At 39.3% G+C, this 22,946-nt stretch overlaps 1 protein-coding gene across 1 annotated transcript; it reads left to right on the forward strand.

Annotated features, from left to right (window-relative positions):
- Positions 1–510: 510 nt before the first annotated feature.
- On the forward strand, positions 511–20,348 carry C7H3orf49 (chromosome 7 C3orf49 homolog). The gene is made up of 5 exons (XM_007500019.2): positions 511–635; positions 4,868–5,190; positions 7,655–7,779; positions 14,354–14,467; positions 18,101–20,348. The coding sequence occupies exons 1-5, from the start codon at positions 511–513 to the stop codon at positions 18,296–18,298; spliced, it is 885 nt and encodes a 294-aa protein (XP_007500081.1). The 3' UTR covers positions 18,299–20,348.
- Positions 20,349–22,946: the final 2,598 nt, after the last annotated feature.

Consider the following 22,946-nt stretch of genomic DNA (forward strand, 5'->3'; position numbering starts at 1 on the left):
CCCTGCCTCCTTACACTAAAATGTATAGTTCTTTTTTTTTTTTTTGAGAACTCAAATATCCACACTGGTAGAACAATAAGAAAATGCTAATTTAAACTAAATTTTGCTAATTACTAAAAATATTAAATTTACTAATTATTTAAAAATTACTAAAAGTTAATATTGGCCCAAATGGGAATAATTCAAAAACTGTGACAAAGAGGTCATAATTTTTCTACCCACTTTGTGGAGCAATTTACCACAAATGTTTAGAAAGGGACCAAGGAATGTGCCATGTCTTTGAGAAGTGCATCATCAGAGGCCAATGGGAATGCCAAATACGATTCCTAACCAGAAATAATGCATGTAACACTTGCAAGGAAACCAGAGGAGAGTCTATGAAATTCCTAAAGGCTGTTGACAAAGGGCAGACCAGAAGATGAAGCCTGTGTCTCAGTCCCTCTGCTTAGCATAAAAATATACCCAGTCTCAGAAAGCTAGAGAGCCTTAAATGGAGTGATTTCAGCAGGAATGTATCAGTTCCCAAAATACTTTTCTGAATCTTTTAAAATTGCCTATGGAAAAGGGCGGCAGCCTAGGACCTTTCCACCAACCAAAAGGAAGCATGGCCCCCTCAAAAGGAAAGGAATTGAAAGGTGAGTAACCAGAATTCCTTTCTCTTAAAATTAACAAATGAAGTTTGTTCTTGATCCTTTTGTTATATGGCATAGATTATGAATCATACTTGTTGGCAGGGTCTTAACCTTTTTGTATTCCATGTTAACCTTTAACAATGAGGAAGAGACATTTATCCTAATTCATGTTTCAAGAAGTATAAAGCCCAACCCCAACAATCTACAGATCCAATCTGTGATTTCATCCATATGCCTTCCAGGGATGACACAAGGGGAGACAGAAAGAGAGAGACAGAGAGGATAAGGGGAGAGAAAGGGAGAGATAAGGGGAGAGAGGGTAGAAGAAGAAAGAGAGGGAGGAAGGGAGGAAGGAAGAAGGGAAGGGAGAAAGAGAGAGGGAAGGAGAAAATAGGAAGAGGGAGAAAGAGGGACAGGGAGAGAAGTGGAGAGGAAAAGATGAGGAGAAAGAAAAAGGCAGGGGTCCAATGGAAACAGCTTTAACTTGAGAGTTATGAGTTGAGAGTCCAAATTCTGTTTCTGACCCCTCCCTGTTCCAGGCCACAGTTTCTGAATATGAGAAGTTTGGGCTAGATGATATCTCAGTTCCCTTCCTACTTTAAAATCTTTTTGTATCTGCAATAGTCTCAGATCCTATAGAGAAAAAACCAATACTTCCTCCCTAAACTCTGGCATTTATTCTATGATTAGGAATGAAAAAAAAACCCTTGGCATTGAGATGATGTATAAGCCACAAGATTCAGAAATATGAAAAGAAAACATTCCATATGACACTGACCAAATGCTTTTTCATCAGTTTCTTGGAAACCTTTAGCTTTGTGTGTGTGTGTGTGTGTGTGTGTGTGTGTGTGTGTGTGTGTGTGTGTGTTTGCCTGCTAAAATATGTAGCCCCCATCTTGCATCTGTGTATCTTTTATGCAACATTTTAAAATATTATGTTGGGGGAATAGCTAGGTGGCTCAGAACTAGAGATGAGAGGTCCTAGGTTCAAATCTGGCCTTGGCTACTTCCTAGCTGTGTGGCCCTGAGCAAGTCACTTACCCTCCATTGCCTTGCCCTAACCCATCTGCTGCTTTGGAAACAATACACAATATTGATTCTAAGATGGAAGATAAGAGTTTAAAGGAGGAAAAAAAAACTTTTCTCTTGTAATTAACATTCTTTGCTAAGTACAAAGCCTTGAAAGACAGAAAAGAATATCATCAATGGCCAATTAAAGTGCTAAATAGGATCTCTCTCTGAAATAATGAATGTAACCCTTTCAAGGTACTCCCCACATACTGTATTTGAACTTGGAAAGTTCATCTGGTCATTCTAAAGAGCCTGCTGTTCCCTAATCTGTACATACAGGCTGCTCCTTGGCCCTCTTAGCAACCTTCAGGAGGGAGATTTCAGATATGTAAAGTAAGATCTTTTCATGAGGACCAGAAAGCAACAATTAACTTTTATGGAGTTTTGTCCATAAATATTTTAGTTTTCATTGCTTTGCTAAGAAATAGCAATGTGCTCCTTGGGACAAATATTAGTGCAAGTAAAATAAGCTAACTACTGGGCGAGATATTAAAACGGGAAATGCACATTTAAGAATAAATAGTACCATTCAAATTGCCTTTGGAAAGTGATGACACTGATCTTTTTCTTGAGTCTTCAAGAAAAACATTTCAGAAAGGGGATTTATTCAGTCATTAACTGAAAAACAAAGAGGTTGCCAGTGAAGGATGCAGTCTATTACTTCCTTAGCCATCCTTACAATGCAGCAACAGTCAATTAGACCTCCAGAAAGCTAGAAGGAGGCACCTGACCAAAGCTGTCTCCCTATCCTGCCTTGTTCTCAATTGCCCTTTGCACTTTCCCCATGGAGATCTAAACCTCATGGTAATTGAGTTCAAATGTAAAGACCTGGTTGATATAATAATAATAATAATAATAATAATAATAGCATTTATATCATGCTTCAAGGTTTTCTTCAAGTACTTTATCTATTCTCTTATTTGACCCTCCCAATAACAGGTACAATAATAGGTATTATTATTCCCATTTTACAGATAAATAAGCTGGGGCTGGGAGGTATTAAATGACTTGTCCAGGGTCATGCAGTCAGTGTCTGAGGCAGGATTTGAACCTGACCAAGTCTGGCTCTCTTTTCACTGCCACCTAACCCCCCATTTTCACCTAGCTGAAATGGGTAATGCATATAAATACATCATTTTGTGAAAGCAATTGGAGAGTTATATCAGAAATTTAGATCTGAACAGGACTTTTAGGGTCACTAATCCAACCATTTCACTGAGACTTTGACTTGCAGACTGTCAGGTAGCCAGCTAGTCCTTGCAAGCAGGATCTGAACTTGAGTCATCCTGGCTTCTAAGTAGCAAATGCTCTATCCAGTATACCATGCCAATAATTCCAATTACTCTTCATTGAATCAGAAGAATCTGTGTAAGATGAGGCTACCACACCAATTCTTCTACCATGATTTTGTCCTCTTATTGGGCCTCCTTAATCTCAAGGCCTCCAGGCCTCTGGCCTGATTGTGGGGATTAGAAATAGAAAGAATTGTGTTTGAATGATCATTTTTCAAATGAGTAGTCCTTAATGGCAAAGTCTTTGGCAAGTAGAAGGGACACTATGAGACATAAATTATATTACTTTGTGTGTTTCAAATGTGTTCACATTGTTTCCTACTGATAGAATGTAAGCTCCTGGAGGGCAGGGACTACTTGGGTTTTTTTGTCTCTGTTCCTAATGCTTGATTCATGGTAAACACTTACTAAATGTTATTGAATGATACATAAAGATACATAAAGTGTTTTTCAAACTTAAAAGTGTTATATGTGTTGCCACTACTATATAATATTTGTAAATTAAGATTTGTAAAGCATTTAGCATCATGCCTGGGTGCTACATAGTAGGCACTAAATAAATGCTTATTCCTTCTCTTTTCCCCTATTTCTGACTGCTGCTGCTATAAAAATAAAATTAAGGTGCAATAATAAAATATTATATTTTAATAGATTTATTAGTGATCATTAGAAGTAAAGGAATAAAAAGGTATCAAAATAAAAAAAAAATAACATGCCCAGGGCTAATCAGCCTGTTCAAAATCCCCATGCTTACCACTACCATGCTTGCGACAGGAAGTAAAGAGACTCCAGAGCAGGAACACCCACTGAATTTATCCCTTGTCTATAGGAAGTATGTAATGACAGGAAGTCATTGGGCTCCTGGGAAAGGTAGTTTTTAGGGTAACAGAATTTCAGTTATACATTCCCCCCCTGAGATCCATGGAAGACTGGTCTCTCCGATGGATCTTGTAAACATAACCAACTTTTAAATTACAATAATTTGGGGATAAAAGGAAAAGAGAACAAAACCAATCATTGCTAGGCACATTGACAATAAAGCCAGTTGGGGGCAGTCCCCTTTGGCATAAGAGTATACATACAAAACAAATGCATTCAACCCTACACAGTTCAAATCACCACATCCCAAAGTTCACCCTGGATCTTCTGGTACAGCGTGTGGTCTATGGAGGCATCTTCATGGTGCCTTCTCTAAACACTTCACTTTCTGGATTTGGAGAGGTAGCATGTTTCTTAACCTAAAATTACTTTCAAAAGAATTTGAACTTTGCATTTTAGAATAATAATACACTACTGCTACTAAGTTGAGGGAATGGAAAAGGATACATAGAGAAATATGAATCATATTTTAAATCTACCAATAAAAACGTATTCTAAAAAATATTATCACTAAGTAGCTAGGAGGTATTTGGCAAATCACTTTGCCTCAGTGATCCCTGTTTCCTCCTCAGACACATGAAGGTGCTGGCCCAGATGCTCCTTCAAGGATTTCAGTTTCATAGAGCACTTTGAAATCCTTAAAACAGCATATAAATGTTGACTAAATGGCTGTCCTGACATTCTATTTTTCGGAGTCCTACAGGCCCTAACTGGATGGTTGCCATAACTTCGACTGACCACATGCCTGGGTATATCTAAGACCAAACAGTTGCTTTAAAAATGAAAAACTGAATCAATCACCTGGCTATCTACAAATGTCCAAATGACCGATAAAATTTAAAAATGGCATTTTTTTCCCTACCTAGTTAATTCAGTGAGCCATTTGTGTGAGCACTGGGTAGCTGTGGTCAACCCTTGAAAGCTTGTTTTCATGATTTTTCCAATTCTGTTTACTTAAAGGACCTTAATTACCATTCTCCTCTCTTTGCTCAGGTGGCATCGAGCTGTGTCAACCAACTTAGTTAAACAAAATGTACTGATCCCCAAAGAGGAATCTTCCAGTGGGAGTGACCCAGAATCACAACACAGTCCAGAAAATAAGAAGAAGAATTTTATGAAGAAAATAAAGACTGCTTTCAGGAGAACCCTGCCTGACCACTGCAGAGTCAAAATAGCAAGGTCCTGCAGCAGCAGCCCTTCAAACCGTAAGGAAACTCTCTTTTCAAACACTCAGAGTCTCCTTCCAAGAGTCTCCAAGGAGCTGCCATCTCCTAAATTATTTGCCAAGCCACAAATGGGAAAGCTTCCACAAAATGGTAACTAAGGGAATGGACATTTGTACAGAGTGCAAAGGACAGGGTGGAGGAGTGAAGTGAGATAAAGTAATGAAGGGGAAAGAATGGTGGATTTGGAATTAGAGGATTAAGGTCCCTGCTGGGCTCATTTACTACCAATGCAATCTTGGGCAAGTCTCTATCTCTTACTAAACCCCCATTTTCTATAAGGAAGTATCTGACTTAAACAGTTTGGGTTTTGTTTTTTTTTTCCAAGGAAGAAAGGAAGGAAGGAAGGAAGGAAGGAAGGAAGGAAGGAAGGAAGGAAGGAAGGAAGGAAGGAAGGAAGGAAGGGAGGGAGGAAGGAAGGAAGGAAGGAAGGAAGGAAGGAAGGAAGGAAGGAAGGAAGGAAGGAAGGAAGGAAGGAAGGAAGGGAGGAAGGGAGGGAGGGAGGAAGGGAGGGAGGGAGGAAGGAAGGAAGGAAGGGAGGGAGGGAGGGAGGGAGGGAGGGAGGAAGGGAGGGAGGGAGGAAGGAAGGAAGGAAGGGAGGGAAGGAGGGAGGGAGGGAAAGAAGGACACAAAGGAAGGGAAGAAAAGAGAAATCTTTTATACTGTTAGTATATGCAGAGTGTACATGACAAATAATCTAAAAACTGTCTGTCTGTCTGTTTCTCTACCTTCCTCTCTATATCTATGTATGTGTGTTTGTGTTTCATAAATAAATCTGGTGTTTTTCAGTTGACTGATTATTCTTTCAGATAAACTCACTATACTGGAAAAAAAAAAAAGCACTAACACAGGCATCCAAGCATCTTGTAATAACCTGGCATGGACTGACCTGTACATTTCTATTGCAAAAGCAACAAGGGAAACATGCTATTAATCTGACTTACTTAGACATAGTGAACGGGGATAGGTGAGGAGTCAGGAACAAAGGGAGAGCTGATTTCTCCTCTGACTTCCAAATCCACAGACTAGCTCTAATTTCTTCTTCTTAGTCAGAGTGTAATATTGAAAGCATTTTTGCATCAATAACAATTTACTGCCTAGAATCTCTCTCTCTCAACCATAAACACTCATGACATATTCTTGCCCACCTCACCCCGTCCCATAAGATGAACTATCACCTCTACTTCATCTTCAGTTACAGGGTCAAAGATCAGGCTTTACAGTGGTTTACAGTGGCATGGAGAAGAGGTGATCCTACTCCATTATGAGTTGGTTTCCACAGAGATTTGGGTGACAAAAAAAAATAGGGGCAAAAGAGAGAAGAAAAGGCTGGTTCAGAAATATCTACCTCCACCAAAGGGTCATCACTAATGACTTCTGAAGTGGTTTTCTCCAACAATAAGCCTTCTTCATCTTCTCTCTCAAGTCATATTCTAACACCTCTCTAGGGTGAAAAAGTGGCCGTGGGTTTTTTTTTGAAGTCAGAAAAGCTTTTGAGCATAGGCCTGGTAATGAACTAGAATATCTTGACTTCTCATGGAAGGGCTAGGCTTGCTAAATTTAGAGTGGCTCATCATCTGAAGCTTGGCTGCTCAGTAATGATTCTTTTGTCTACAACTCACAAAGACTGTTTACTAATGTGTGGAGAGGTTGCAGTCTTCACTGATGAAGGTATTGTCTACATCAGGGGTCCCCAAACTTTTTACACAGGGGGCCACTTCACTGTCCCTCAGACTGTTGGGGGGCTGGACTATAAAAACCTAACCCTAACCCTAACTGGGCAGCAGTATACACAGTGCAGAATCCCCTCCCCCAGATCGCCACTCACCATGCTGATGTCTTCCATTGTGCAGCCACATAATCCAGTAGTTCTCAACCTTTCTAATGCCGTGACCTCGCAATACAGTTCCTCATGTTGCGGTGACCCCAAACCAAAAAATTATTTTGGTGGCTACTTCAAAACTGTCATTTTGCTACAATTGTGATTTAGAATGTAAATACCTGATATGCATTATGTATTCTCATTGCTACAAATTGAGAGGTTGAGAACCGCTGACATAATCCTTTGCATGGCACCTCATTCTAAGGCACCATGCAAAGGATTATGTCACTGGAAGTAGTACTGTACAAGTGAGCGACGCTGTGCTTTGCAGCAGCCGCCACATACAGTGCTCCTCTCACTGACTACCAATGAAAGAGGTGCCCATTCCGGAAGTGCAGTGGGGGCCAGATAAATGGCCTTGGGGGCCGTATGTGGCCTGTGGGCCATAATTTGGGGACACCTGGTCTACATCAATGAAATCAGAGATTCATATAGGATTATAGGAAGAGACATGAGATATCATCTAAGCTAATGCCTTCATTTTACAGAGGAAGAAATTGAGACACAAAAAAGATAAGTGATTTGTCTAAGACCAGACAGGAAATAAGAAACAACCACAATTTGAATTCTGGTCCTCTGACTTCAAATTCAATACTCTTTTCACTAGAAAATGTCTGGCAGGAATAAAGCATTCATATTTGTAAGTCTCATTCACTTTCCCCCCCTTTCTTAAAGCAACTATTCAACTGGATGTTGTAGAAGCAGAAACTGAAGAGATCACTGGGGGAAATACCCTCATTCGAGCCAGAAGGACAACAAGACGTTTCTCTGTGACCTCTCTACCTTCTGGACTTCAAAAGGTAAAACTGATTCCACAATCACAGAAATTAGAGTTGAAAGGAACCATGAATGCCATCTAGACAGACGAGCTCATACCCCAAAAGGAATCCCCACTCACAGCACACGAGAAAAGTGGTCAGATAGTCTCTGTTTGAATAACTCTAATGGGGAGAACCCACAGCTCATTTCCCTTGGCAGCAGCTCTAATTACTGGGAAGTTTGTCAGGAAATCAAGCCTATGTTTGACTCTTTGAACTTCCTGACCATTTCTCCTGAATCTGTTCTCTGGAACCAAAGAAAATAAGTTGAATACCTTGTCTGCTCTCTGGAGTCTTCTTTTTTCCAGGTTAAATTCTTGAAGGGAGTGGTCCCTTGCTTTTAAGCTTCCCTGCCATCATTTCTACCCTAACAAAAAGTTCTGTTCTGCTAGTGAAAATCAGGTCCAGAATATAATATCCCCTTGTTGATTCCTCCACCATTTTGAAGAATGACATTATCATTAAAGCAAGTCAAGAATTGTTTGGTCTTTGTCAGAGAGCTCTGGAAGATGTCTGAATAATGGAATCTCTCATCACCATTCTATCATGGCTTCATTCCAGATTGGTATTATCCACACTTTGAGAATCTGTGTATAGACACAAGGTCGTGGGTTTTAGTCCTGGCTCCTTTCTTAGATTTTATTTTTCCTGTGAATTTATGAGTGACTCAATTTCAATTCTTTCACTGTAGCTATGGTAGGATACACATAGGGAGTTTTCTTCCTCACTCATCCATTTTCATTTAAAACCTTTTGATTTGATTTTTCAGAGAGCCAGAAGATATTTTCTTAACAGCGTCTATAATGTGAATTCTGTCCTTGACCAGGAATCTATGATGTGTGTGTTTTCATCATGGTCCAAAAGCCCAAATACTCATTCTAAAGAACCAGCTTCTTAGCCAGTTGTTCAGTTACCAAATGAATATTTCTCCTGTGCATTCTTTACCTTTAATGGGCAACAGTAAGGGGAGGAAAAATCTGTCCCTCTAGAATCTCCAGTGTCTTGCCTGAGACTTTATACTATTTGGCAATATTTTTAATGTTTCCTATAACCATCATTTCTGCCAACATGAATCACTAGAAATGAATGGTAGTCATCCATTTTGATAAGTGTTGCTAGGTTCTTTGTTATGTTTTGGATAAATACCCCGCAACAGACCGCAGAAATTTCCATTGCTGTTATGAGGATGACAATGCCTCTGTTTGTGAAAGTCACCAATAACCATTATTCTTCACTTCATTCACTTCTTTGACCCTTCCTAGATGGCCTCTCATTTAGCACACTCTGTGACTCAACTTTATCATTTCTTGGAGAACAATCAATTTTTGCCTTGTCAAAGCATTCAGTTCCCTCCTCTTCAAGAAGAATCTCAATTTTGTTTTAAGCTCAAAGTATAACCTTTCTGCTTTATGTATCATTCTTCTACTCCCTTAAAAAAAAAAAGGAAATTGACAATAGTCAAAATTCTCAATTGTCCCAGAATCCCTTTTTGCTCATTTAATCCCCACTTCCATTTCCTTTAGGCCCCTCTCAACCTGTGTGGAGTACCTTTACTTCTTTCAGAAGGGAAATTAGTCTACAATTAGTAGGCAAATAACAGATACTTAACTGTATCAGAAATATAAACACTGCTCCTTTGATGAAAGTCACTACAAAATCCCCCTACGCTCTACATGGATTGTGATTTTGGACCTCATTTTTTAGACTACTTGTGGTTGTTTACACTCCATCTCAAATTCTTTTCATAACCTCTACAGCTAATTATCACCTCAATAATTTGATGTCACTTTCAAAGATAATTCCACAAAGATTCCCCACCTCCCTTCTCTCTAACTTTCTATCCACTTTAACAACCACCAATCTAATTGTATCAAACTGTTTTAAACTCCATTTCCCCCCACCTTTCTTACTTACCTTGCCTTGCCAATTATCTTCTCTATTTCTTTCTCCTTGACCCTTTTTTCCTAAAACATATTAATCTTTTTTCTGTTTCTTTCAACCTTCTCCCAAAGAATTTGAAAGTATTATATACACCTGAATCATAGAATTTAAGAGTTGGAAAAGCCCTCAGTAGTTATCTGGTCCAACTCATTCATGAAAAGAATCCTTATTATAGTCTTTATGATACATAGTTATCCAGATCCTCCTTTGACTTTGAAGGAAGAAAAACTCCTTATCCTTAGTAGCAGATCATTAGAACTTTAGGAAACTCTAATGGTTGGAAATTTTTTTTCCTGAAATCAGGTCTAAATTTGCTTTTTTAGGAGTTGTACCCATTATTCCTGGTTCTGCCATTTAAGAACAAAACAAATTTAATAAACAAAACAATAAATTTAATTCATTCACACATTACAGCCCTTCAAATATTTGGTTAGTACTCATGTCCTCATTGAGTGTGTTCTCTTCTATCATATCCCTAATGAATATTCTCTTCTCCAGGCTAAATATATCTAGTTTTTTTTTTCAATTAGAGACAGATAGGTGGCACAATGGATAGAGCATTGGGCCTGGAATCAGACCCAATTTTGAATTTGGTCTCAGACATTTAATTACTAGCTATGTGAATAAATCACTTCTCTCTGCCTCAGTTTCCTTAACTATAAAACTGGGATAATATTACCACCTACCTCTGTTTTTATAAGACTCAAGATGTTCTGTGATGCTTCAGTTACATGCACTAGGGAGATGACATCTCTACTATTGTTATCAGATCAACCAATAGTTGCCAGAACAAAGACTCACCAAACTCTCTTACTCTTCTTTTCTTCTTGTAACATTGACTAGATGATATCTCACATGATACAGTTTCTGAAGTTCTACTAGATATTTCTTGGGAGGACAAGTAGCTTTTTCTTTCTTAGAGTATCCAGCTCCCTTCTCTTGAAGAAGAGTCTTCATTCTGTCTTTAAATTCTCATTGCAAGTACCACTGCCCTTTCCTTCCTCCTCTTATTTGTGAAGCACTCTTCCACATCAACCTTCTGATAAGGGGATAGTCAGTCCTCTTGCATTTCAAATTGCCTCTTCCCTTCCTTTTTTCCAGTTGAAGCCTCACTTTTGTTTCCTTTAAGAACACTTCATTCGCCCTGATATTCCAGAGTTTGGAGAAACATTCAATCTCTATTTTGTCTCCACTTGAGAGATCAACCTACATTTGGAACCTGGATGACAGCCACTTTTCTGCTGCAGAAATTACATTACATACTAGATGCAAATCACTGTACAATTTATTCCTCTTCTTTATGCTGGTTAAGATTTTTCAGTCTTGCTTTAAAAAACTTATTAATTTAATATTCTATATAATATTTTATATTTATTCCTCAATCATAAGCAATTAGTTAAACTTTAACATTCATTTAACACTTTCTAATAAGTTTTTTTAAACCCTTACCTTCCATCTTAGAATCAATATTGGTTCTAAGGCAGAAGAGTGGTAAGGGCTAGGCAATAGGGGTTAAGTGACTTGCCCAGGGTCAAACAGCTGGGAAGTGTCTGAGTTTTTTAACCTAGGACCTTCCGTCTCTAGACCTAGTTCTCAATCCACTGAGCCACCCAGCTTCCCCCACTTTCTAATAAGTTGACAGCATCACTTAATTTACTTTCCTCAGTCTTGGTACCTCAGCTATTCTCATCTCTCCCTTAGTCTTCTGCCCTTCTCTGGTCTATTTCACTAATTTGCCCCATCCATCAATTAATCTACCAACTTGTTTTACACCTCTACTTATTCCACTTACTTTTTCTTATTTGCCTTTCCTTGTCTTGCCAACTTACTTTCCATTCTTCCATCCTTGAGTCTTCATTTTCCAAAGTACTTCTAAAAAATCCTTACCTTATGTCTTAGAATCAATACTTTATATTGTTTCCAAGGTAGAAAAGCAGTAAGGACTAGACAATGAAAGTTGAGTGACTTGCCAAGGCTCCTCCATCTTTAGGTCTGGTTCTCAATCTACTGAGCCACTTAGCTGCACCCTTTCTAAGGGCTTTTACATACTTCTGATTTTTCTCTAATTCTCTTCTTTCACCTCAGAAATAAAATTTAGTCCAACATGTAAGCCTGAGATGGTTCTTCTTTTAATTTCTCCCAAATGCTTTCTCTTCAAATTCAATCTGTGTTCCAAATCACTTATACAAGTTCCTTTTTCTTCTTATTCAGCTTAAGTTCTCCACTCTTCTTCCCATCCTTCTCCCAAGACCTTCTTCAATAAAAGCCAGAAATTAATCAATGTGACCTTAGAATAAAATTGCTTCCAAAGGCCTTTTGGATCTGAAACAACCTAACATGCCATTTCAGGAGTTTCTTTAATGCCAAAAGACTATTCTATCTCAAATGTCACATAAAGCCCAAGACAGCAATTTGACTTTTTTTTTTCTCCATGACAAACTGTTGATTCACTTTGAGTTCAATAACCCTATGTCCTGGTTGTCTTTCAGAGGACTTGTCTAGCCACTCTCCACCTCCAACTTCAAACTCAAGTTGAAACTTACTCATTGGCATAGACTTATAGAGTCGATCTAACTTTCATGAGAAACTAACATTGAAGAAACAGAATTGGTCATGTTAATCTGTGATGGTTCAGATACTGCATGTCATAAATGTTTGAAAGTGGATATGGTAAAGGATAGGTGGGATAGGATAAAGCTATCCTTTAAGGTCCCTTCCAAATCCAAGATGTTTTGATTCTGTAGTTTTACAGAGGCAGCACAGGATAGAGAATAGAATACTGAGATTGGAATAATGCAGCCCTGGGTTCAAATCTTTTGGAAGATAGGTAGGCAGGTAGACAGATAGAGAGTAGGAGCTGAATTCATAGCCAGATAGATAAACAGAAGAGTGAGAGAGACAGAGAGAGACAGAGACAGAGAGAGAGACAGAGAAAGAGAGAGAGAGAGACAGAGACAGAGAAAGAGACAGAAAGAAGGAGAGAGAGAGACAGAGAGAGAGACAGAGAGAGAGAGAGAGAGACAGAGAGAGAGAGAGAGAGAGAGAGAGAGAGAGAGACAGAGACAGAGAGAGAGAGAGAGAGAGAGAAAGGTGAATGGATGGATAGAGTGAGTGAGTAAATGAGTGAGCATTTAAGATGCTTACTATGTTCCAGGCACTGTGCTGAGCACTAGGGATAGAAATACAAGCAAGCAAACAAAACAGTCTCCACTCTCCAGGATCTTGCATTCTAAAAAGAGAAAACAAGATATAAAGAAGAGCTCAGAAGGGAGAAGGTCAGGGAAACTGAAAGATACCGGGAGAGCTCATGAAATGGTGGTCCCAGCTAGGGATTCAATCAAGAGAACATGTTCCAGGATGGAGGCATCTTGAGGAGGAGAAGAAACTAGCTTACATGCTGTGTGACCCTGGACAAGTCACAAAACCTCTAGGTACCTCAGCAACCCCCTAGTACTTATTTATTGTCAAAGAAAGGTTGTTGTGTGCTAGTAGAAGGAGTTTCAATGCTGAGACTCCCCATGGTGAGGAAATCACAGTCTCTTCCTCTATTTGCATATGGAAGATGTCCTACTGTGGAACTCTATGCGTCTGTAAGTCTATGTGAATTGGAGTGGAGAACTGGGCCAATTTTCTGGAATAATTCCACAGCCCAAATCAATTATGTCTCACTCATCTGGAGATTTTAGGTTAGTGAGATTTGTCTTGAATTATCCAGATGTGGTAATCACTTCAATTTTCTCCTTTGCCCTACAGCGTGTAGACTGTCCGGGAAGAAATTAAGTCTTCAAATAGGTCTCCATGATCAGAGGGCTCTCATGATTAGGTCTGGAATTTTGCTTTCTCTGCCACATTTTCTCAGACCCCATTCGTAAACACGTTTAGCCAAACCAATTGAGGTGGTGTAGGGAATGGACAGCTACTGCATCAACTTTGTACAGGACTTACACAAAGATGGGGGATCTGATTATTCAGTGAATAAGGAAGGCACAGTGAAGAGAAAATTAAACCAGAGCTCATTAGCCAGGAGCCATGACCTTGGAATGATTTCCCATGGCAATCTCTAGGGCAAGTACTTTAACTAGCAAACCAGGGTGAGGGGAAGGAAGTACGATGCATGGGGAGAAAAAGCCCAGGGCTTTCTTTTCATGTGTTCCCAGACTCTTCAGCCATCAGAATAAAGGAAAGTGTGAACGGTGCAACTAAATTAATGGCTTGATCCAGTAATAATGAGCTTTAGGAGGCACTGGTCCATGGAAGCTGAGATCGCTTACTGCGCTCAGTGGTTCCAGAGGCAATTTTCCCTCTTCTCCTTATGTTTGACCTGCTTTCTCTCGCTCGATGCTGTAGATTCTTTCAGAGCCAAGCCCTCTCGTTTCTCTGTATCCTACAGATCTCTTCAAAGGAAGCTCTTTTCACAAAGCACAACCATAGGGCGTGGAGAATGATATGACTATGTATGGCTGCCAAATGTTTTTACCTGGCAGATGTTCATAATTTATAAGCAAATGCATTTTGTAAGTTATTGTTCTTTGGGAAATCCTTACTTAAACATTAACGGAGGGCTCCTAGTAGCTCTCTCTGCCTTATCAGTTTGTTTTTTCAATTCTTTTACCAGGTCTCATATTTATCAAAAAAGAGACGGCATTTCCCAGTGCTTAGAAAAAAGAAAGCTAACATGGAAAACATCCTTTGTGCCTCGGATTTGACAGTAGGAAAACTTCAAATGCAGGTAGCAGACTACGCTTTTTGCTTTGCTTTTCTAGTATAGGTGATGGAAGAGGATGGTTATGATGGATATCCAACAAAAGGGGAATGTTTAAAGAAATGTTTGTATATTAACATTAATTAGAATGCAATTAAGATGGGCAAGTGTGAGGAACACAAAGAAAACCCCGAGAAAGACATTTGGAAAATAATTCAGTGTGTGTGTTGGCAGAAAAGTGGAGAAATAGGGGGCAGCTGGGTAGCTCAGTGGATTGAGAACCAGGCCTAGAGACAGGAGGTCCTAGGTTCAAATCTGGCCTCAGCCACTTCCTAGCTGTGTGACCCTGGGAAAGTCACTTGACCCCCATTGCCTAGCCCTTACCATTCTTCTGCCTTGGAGTCAGTACAGAATATTGATTCCAAGATGGAAGGTGAGGGTTTAAAAAAAAGAAAATAAAAGAAAAGTGGAGAAATAGAACCAGATGGATCCATTATATACTTCCTACCATCAAATAAGGTGTGTATGTGGGGGGGCACAGGGCAAGGAGATGGGAATTAAGAAAGCAAAAAACAACAAGCATTTATGAAGTGGCTCACACACCAGATGCTCTGCTAGGCACTAAGAATTCAAAAGCAAAAGTGAAATAATCCCTACTCTCAATAAGCTACCATTTTATCAGGAAGATATATGTACAAATATGGGGATATACAAAAAAGAATCATAGGTTTTTCCATTGGAAAGGACATAAGAGCTCCCAAGGTTGCTCACTTAGCAAGGGTCAGAAGGATTAGAACCCAAGTCTTTATAATTCTAAGACCACAGTACTAATCACTACACCACTGCCCTCCAGCAAAGTCACTGGAAAGGAGGGGAGGGCTTGAGAAGCTTGGGGCTGGGGGAGGAGTTGGGGTGAAGTGAATCAGGAAAGGCTTCATGTAGGAGGTGGTTATTGAAGGAGCAGAAATGATAGGGAAGAATGGCCTAAGAGTCCTTATAGAGACTTAGAGTCTCTGGTTGGGGGGGGGGGGGGGAGGGTATTATGATAGGTTATACACTGAAATTGATTAATTTAAACTTAAATCATCACTAAGCATATTTAGTTGTGTGTTATTGTTAGTTGGTAAATGCTGAGCTTCTAATATCCAAACATGCAAATGGGTCTGCAGTCTTATCATATTAATCTTGGTATGATGTAGATCCTTTCAAAAACTCAGATTGAAAAAGTCACCCATGGCTTTCCATCCAGTACCCTTTGCAACTGACATGTGCCCAGTCCATTTTCCCTTCTATTCACACATTTCTTTGAAGATTGAACAGGAGACTTGGGGTATGGAAGATCTGAGTTCAAATCATATCTTAAATACTTACTAGCTGTGTGACCCTGAGCAAGTCACTGAACTGCTATCATCCTGTTTTGTCATCTGTAAAATGGAGATTACAATAGCACCTACCTCTTAGGATATTATGAGAATCAAATGGATATATGTAGAGTATGTGGCAAATCAGAAATCATTATGCAAATGCTAGTTATTATAATTATTATCTGTTATTATTATTATTTCAAAGAATTACAGCCTACTTGTACCTGCCACATGTTTCTTCATGGTCCTCTGAATGTGAATATTCCTTTTCAAGTTTAGAGACTATAGTTTGTAGTCTTACAATAGCACCAGTAGGATACTGGTATTAAAAGTCTGTGCCTTAAAGCAGTTGGGTAGCTCAGTGGACAGAGAGCCAGGCCTGGAGATGGAAGGTCCTAAGCTCAAATTTGACCTCAGACACTTCCCAGCTTTGTGACCCTGGGCAAGTCACTTAACCCCCATTGCCCAGCCTTTACCACTCTTCTGTCTTGGAGCCAATACACAGTATTGACTCCAAGTCGGAAAGTAAGGGTTTAAAAAAAAATTTTATGCCTTAAAGAAGTTGGGTCGCTCAGTGGATAGAGAGCCAGGCCTAGCGACGGGAGGTCCCAGGTTCAAATATGACCTCAGACACTTCCCAGCTGTGTGACCCTGGGCAAATCACTTAATTCCAATAGCCTCGACTTTAATGTTCTTCTGCCTTCGAACTGATACAATTATATTGATTTTAAGATGGAAGGTGAGGGTTTAAAAAAAGAAGGAAAAGTCCTGCTTTGATTATTAGAAACATCTAAACTTCTTCTAAAGTTCTTATGAAAGCATTTTGAAATGGAAATGTGGATATGGAATTGGATTGATTATAAGAATTAACGAATCCTAGATATAAGGGTCACCTTGTTAGATTTAAAATAGTTTTGAGCATTAAATAGTTGTAGATAAGAGAGTGGGAGCCATAAACTGTGATAATTAAAATGTTTGGGAGCAAGGGAAATATATATAACAATTATGACCGCTGAAATATGTTTTCTACTGTGTCTTGGTTTTATATAAATATAAGATGGTCGTCAGGGAATATATTCCCAATTTATGAATATGCCCAAGCCAACTGGGTTTTATAGAGAAATTTAATTTATAATACACTGATTAATCAATAGAAAAAGAGAGAAAGTAAGAAAGGAATAAGAATGAAGGGCCTCAAGCCAATAAGGCCTAGACCTCAGTCCTAAGAGATAAATCAGTCAGTTTGTTTTATTACTCACCCAAGATCTCTCTAGGTAAGGCTTCTCATGCCAACCTCAGGCTCCACCTTCAAGAGAGCCTCCTTTCAAGAAATGTTTCCAGAGAATCCTCCTCCTGAGTTCTCCTTCCACAGCCTCCTTCAAGACCTCTCCAGGAGCTCTCCCTCCAGGACCTCTCTCCTCTCAGACCTCCTTCAGAGCATCCTCTTCTCTAGTCCTCAGATCCCGCTATCTTTAAGCAAACAATCTAAGTTCCCTCCCCTCAGTTCTCACATCTACCAATCACTGTCGATGTCTCCCCTGTGCCAATGGTGGCTCTAGCTTAACCCAGGACCGCCCAGAGGTCTGCCCCCTTTGCACATGTCTGTTGAAGGTCATATTCTCAAATAATTAAATCTTGATCTTTGCTCCAGCCCTTCCTAAATCCTCTTACTCTGAGTAGGGTGGAGATTGTAGTTTCCAAGACCTGATTCTGTCATTCCAAGTATCTCTATTGTATCAATTCTAAAATCAATCATAACTCAAAGAACTTCCTGTTCTATGCTTAAGCATAGGTCAAAGCCCTTTCCATTGTTTAGCAAAAGGTTTCTGTCCTAAAGTAGTCTTAAGTAGGGAGGAGAAGGATCCTCCCATGCCAAGGAGTTTCATATTCCAATAGAGTTCTTACTATCAGTAGGAAATTTTTTCAAGTATGAAATTTCCCAATGGGGAAATTTCCAACATTCATAAGTCTAAGAAATTTTAAGGTTTACAACCTGAATGGCCTAGCAGCTAAAACAAGGCCCAATACAATAGATTTTAGGGTCAAGGCCACTTAATTATAATGAATGCAGGCACAAGGGGATGTTTGCTTGTTTGTTTGAAAGGAAAAAAGAGAGATTTTTTTTGCCACAGGGAAGAAAATTCTCTTTGGTCAAGGTCTCACTCAAATGAGGCCCAGGACTCAAGTTAGACTGATGCTCAGGGATTTGATTTTCCAAACTTCTTGGCTCATGTTTCTTCAGAAGCAACCTCCCCTTCATGTGTGCCATCCTGTTTCTTTGTATCTGTCCACTTAGGTGGATGACCTCATAGAAACCATGACAGAAAAATCCAGGAAGCTCCTGGCCCAAAGACATGCAGAACTCCAACACTGTGAATTTCTCGGAGATGAGATTCTTCAGTCATCCAAGCAGTTCCAAAGGGTTTCCAAGAGAACCATGAGGAAATATAAACTGAAAAATGTGTGTTTTCCATGTACTTGCTGCTGCTATTGAGTTTATTACAGGTATAATCAGGAGCTAGGTGGTTCAATGGATAGAGTGCCAGGCCTAAAGTCAAGACGACTCATATCCCTGAGTTCAAATCTGGCTCCAGATACATACTACCTGTGTGGCCTTGGACAAGTCATTTAACTGTGTTTGCCTCAGTTTCCTCATTTGTAAAATGAACTGGAGGAGTATTCTCTATATGTTCTAGTATTTTCCCCAAGAAAACCTTAAATTTGGTCATCAAGAGTTGGGCACAAGTGAAATGATTGAACAATAGTAACACTGATAGTATAAAAAAACTGATATTCCTAATGCACAGATCTATGTTCATCATCCCACTTCCTGAAGTTTCCTTTTCCATCTAGGATCAGATACAAACACCTATGGGTAGTACTGAAATCTATCACACCTTGGCATCAACATCTTCCTATATGATTGGTCTTCCTGCCTGCCCCCCCCAAATACTCTACAAACTGCTATTTTCTTATACCACAAATATCTCCCATCTACTTACCTTTGCATAAGCTGACTCTCCAACCTAGAATGCTGTCCCTCTTCACCTCTGCTTCCCAAAAGGGAGTCATGGATAGGGCTTTGGACTAGAATCAGGTAAACTCAAGGATTTATAGACTAATTCTATCTTAGATACTTAGTACCTATTTGGTCCTCAGGCAAGTCATTTAATTTTGTTGTGCTTGAATCTCATCTATAAAAGGAAGAGGTCAAACTTGATCTCTGAGGTCCCTTTTGGCTCTATAAACTATTATCTAATGATCCTGGATACCCTAAGGTTCTCCCTCCTATGCATGATAGGCCTTTGCAGATCCCCTTAGCTGCTAAGGATCAATAAATTATTTTGTATATATATTTGTCATGGATGTAGACAAGATTCTGTAACTTACCATTTTAGAGAGTTTCCTAGGTAACTAAAAGGTTAATTGACTTTCTTGTGATTATACAGCCAATATGTGCTGAGACAGAATTTGGACTCAGGTCTTCCTGACTCAATGGCCAATCCTGTCCTCTATTCACTACAGTATGTTGCCTCTCCCTGCCATTTCAAAATAGATTCTGCCTTGAGCATTTCTCCATCCTCTCCCTAACCACATTTATGGCACATCCTGCATACACTGCATTCCAACTCAGTTGGCCCACTTGCTGTTTGAACATCTCCAACCTCCTGCCTTTCAGTAGACTAGCCACCATGCCCAGAATCTTCTCTCCTCATCCTCACTTCTTAGAAGCAACAGTTTTCTTTGAAGCTCAGCTCATCTCACCTCATACAGAAAGCCTGATGTGAACCCTCCATTGTTGGTGCTGCCCCCTAGAAACCACCTTATATTATTCTGCATACGTTTTGTATTTCCTTTTCTGTGTTCCATTCCCTTCCAGCCATTTAGAATACAAGCTTTAAAAGGTGGGGGCTGGTTCATTTCAGCCTTTGCACTAAAATCCAGCAAGGTGCCTTGTAGAGAATATTAAATAAACAATTATGGAATGAGGAGGGGAATGGGTCTCATATAAAGATCTTACTCAATTCCCTTAGAACCGTAACCTATTGGGAGCCCTTTTATAGTGCTTTTTCTCAACCCCATTTAGATCAGAATGTCCTATAGCTCTAAATTACTTAGAAGACTGGAGATAGAACTTGGGACTTTAATTCCATCTCTTAACAGGTTTCCATTGCAAATTCTTTGATACAAGTATTTAAGAGGCAGGTGTGATCATTATTCATACTATCATCCACTTAGATCTGGAAGATGCCCAAGAGGATATCAGTCCACAACCTTCATTTAACATATGAGGAAACCTAAGAGATATCAATGGCTTGCCCAAGGTCACAAAATAGCATCAGAGACCACAGTCTAACCCCATCCTCTGACTCCAAATTTACCACTCTTTCTGAAAACAATTTGTATTTGGTAGAGCTCTTTCCTCATGTGGAGAAAAAGAATGAAATCTTTCACACTAGTAATCCAAAACTAACTTTAAGAGTTTATTCTCCAAAATAAAAAAAATTCTACTTACACTTTAAACTAGCAAAATAAATACAAATGGCAATGCTATTGGGCTGTGTTATTATTGCCTTGCTTACTGGAGCAAAACCATTCACCAAACATCCAAGGATCAATTCACTCTAAGCCCTGGCCTCTAGGATCTTTCCATCACTGGAGGACCAGTCACAAACTGAAAGGAAAAAAAATAATTGTTCTAGTATCACAAATGTGCAAGCAATGCCCTGCTCATGCTCCCACATCCCCAAAGTTTCAAACAGTACTACATACGTACTTTCTTTGTTATTATAAGAAAGGGTTTGACTGAGAGAGGAGAAATAGAAAGGGATTGGTCAAAATCATTAGGATATGAATAGTCATTTGAAAAAGAAAATATAAGAGGCAGGAGTGAGGGGAGACAGGATTTCTAAGTGAGTCGTTTGGAACGACAGCCATTTCCCCAGAAAACCAATATTATTAATGGCGATTAGAACCCAAACTTCAAAAGCTTATATAGCTCATGAGAATACTTAATTTTTTTCAACAGCTTCCCTCATGACCCAGGTCCATTGTTCCTGGCAGAGAAATAGGCATACTTCTTTGATTCCATTGCTTCTTTTACTCACTGAGCCACTGATCCTACTTTATGATTATATATCAACAATCCAAAAACCTGGTGGTTGTTATTTTTTCCTCTCTCCTCCTCAAAGGGACCCTAGATCACAATCCCTCCTCTTTCTCTTTATTTTCTCTCAGCTTCATTTCTTTCTTTGTATACCTAGCAACGAACACAGTTTCTGGCACTTAGTGGGACATACAAGATTAAAGTGATCAGCCACAACAGCTCTGCTTGAAACAGTGGGTCAGAGAAGGCAATTGCCAGATTCCCCAGGCAAATGACCAAATAAATGCATCAAACCACAGGAAGGACAAGTACTAGATCATGGCAGTGATGTCTACCAGGTAGAAGTTCCAGAAGTGAAAAAATTAAAAATACCAAAGCAAGGTTTGTGGTCTGCAGGTCAAAAGATTTCCCAGTTAGCTGAGAAAATGGCTGGAGAGTATGGAATTAAATGAAACCTATTTGGGCTAATCTAGTAGAAGTAGGCATAGAACCAGCTCAAACCAGCTTGAGTCAATTGTTAAATTTTCACTGTCAGCATTCAGTGTTCAAATGCTACAAATCAGAACCTTTGATGATTGTCTAGATTTAAGAAAGTGACAGTGATTAATAATGCAGAATAAACTTAAAGGTGTGTCCTGCATACAGTTCCCCCCCCCCCAGAGAGCTGATTATTAAACATTTACAAGTAGGTTTCTGAAGAAGTAATAGATCCCTTTGGATCTTATCATTAACAGTTCCTTTAACAAACAAAAAGGTACAAAGTTAAATGATAACTGCTTCTGGAACACAAGGCGAACAAAAACAAAATACAAAATAGCCAGAGGTTTAAAAGAACAAGGCTCTTCCCTTCAACTTCTTCAAAGTTACTGATTCATTAATTGCCCTGTTGCTTGTCTTTTTTTTTTTAAACCCTTAGCTTCTGTCTTAGAATCAATATTGTGCATTGGTTCCAAGGCAGAAGAGAGGTAAGGGCTAGGCAATGGGGATCACCTTTTTTTTTCTTTTTAAGAAAAAAGGGTTAGTCCAACTCCATACTCAACAAATTGTCAAAGATGAAAAAAATGTGAAAAGTTCATGGTTCAGGAGACAGAGAAAGATAGAACATTATTCATAGATACATAAGTAGAGCTGTAGATTGATGTAACCATTCTGGAAAGCAATATGGATTTATGCTAAGAAGGGGAAGGAAGAAGGAGGAAAGGGAAAGAAAGGAGAAGGGAAATTTCAGGAAAAGGAAAAAAGGATAATGCATTGGGTTCCCCCATTATGAACAATAGATTTTTTTCAAAGAAATACTATCATAACTCATGTGAAAGTTGGTATCTCAACCTGTACCTTAAAATAGATTTGCCAAGTAGATGGGGCAATGGATAGAACTTGGGATCTGGGGTCAGGAAGACCTGAGTTCAAATCCAGTCTCAGACTAGCTATGAGGCCCTGGACAACTCACTTACACCTCTTTGCCTCAGTTTCCCCATCTATAAAATGGGGGTAATAATAGCACCTACCTCTCAGGGTTGTTGTAAGGACCAAATGAGATAATATTTGTTAAGCATTTAGCACAGTGCCTGGCACATAACAAGCACTATATAAATGTTAACTGTCATCATTATTGGTAGAAGACACTTAGAGATGAATTATCCCCTTTTTCCATCTTTGTCTGCTATCCTCCCTCTGGGGTATATATATTTGTGGTTGCTCTCCACAAGCTTCAGAAATCCCTTAGATGCCTTGATGTATCAGGTCTATATACTTTTAGCCTCCAGGAAGCCCCTTATTTAACTCAGCCATATTACAGTTCCAGTCCTGTAACAATCTGATGCTGGGCTTTTATAATAGAGATTTTGGCTCTCCAGGAATGGAGCTTCCCTTTGTAACACTGTTGCTCTAGAACAAACTATCCCCTATAACATTGTTTCCCTTAGTCATCTTTTTTTCAAAGAACCAATTAACAAGTTTAGGTATGATACATGCTTTAAAAAGCTTCACTGTTCCCAGTAACAGAGTTTTAATTCTGTCATTTGTTGCTGTGATA

Source organism: Monodelphis domestica, chromosome 7, assembly GCF_027887165.1.
Source record: "Monodelphis domestica isolate mMonDom1 chromosome 7, mMonDom1.pri, whole genome shotgun sequence".
Classification (NCBI taxonomy): Eukaryota; Metazoa; Chordata; class Mammalia; order Didelphimorphia; family Didelphidae; genus Monodelphis; species Monodelphis domestica.

Excerpts from the sequence above, each read along its gene's own strand:
- C7H3orf49 (XM_007500019.2), top strand. The coding sequence starts at position 511 with ATGTATCAGTTCCCAAAATACTTTTCTGAATCTTTTAAAATTGCCTAT. Across the intron at positions 5,191-7,654 it reads GGGAAAGCTTCCACAAAATG|CAACTATTCAACTGGATGTT; the intron begins GTAACTAAGGGA and ends CCTTTCTTAAAG. Across the intron at positions 7,780-14,353 it reads TACCTTCTGGACTTCAAAAG|GTCTCATATTTATCAAAAAA; the intron begins GTAAAACTGATT and ends TTCTTTTACCAG.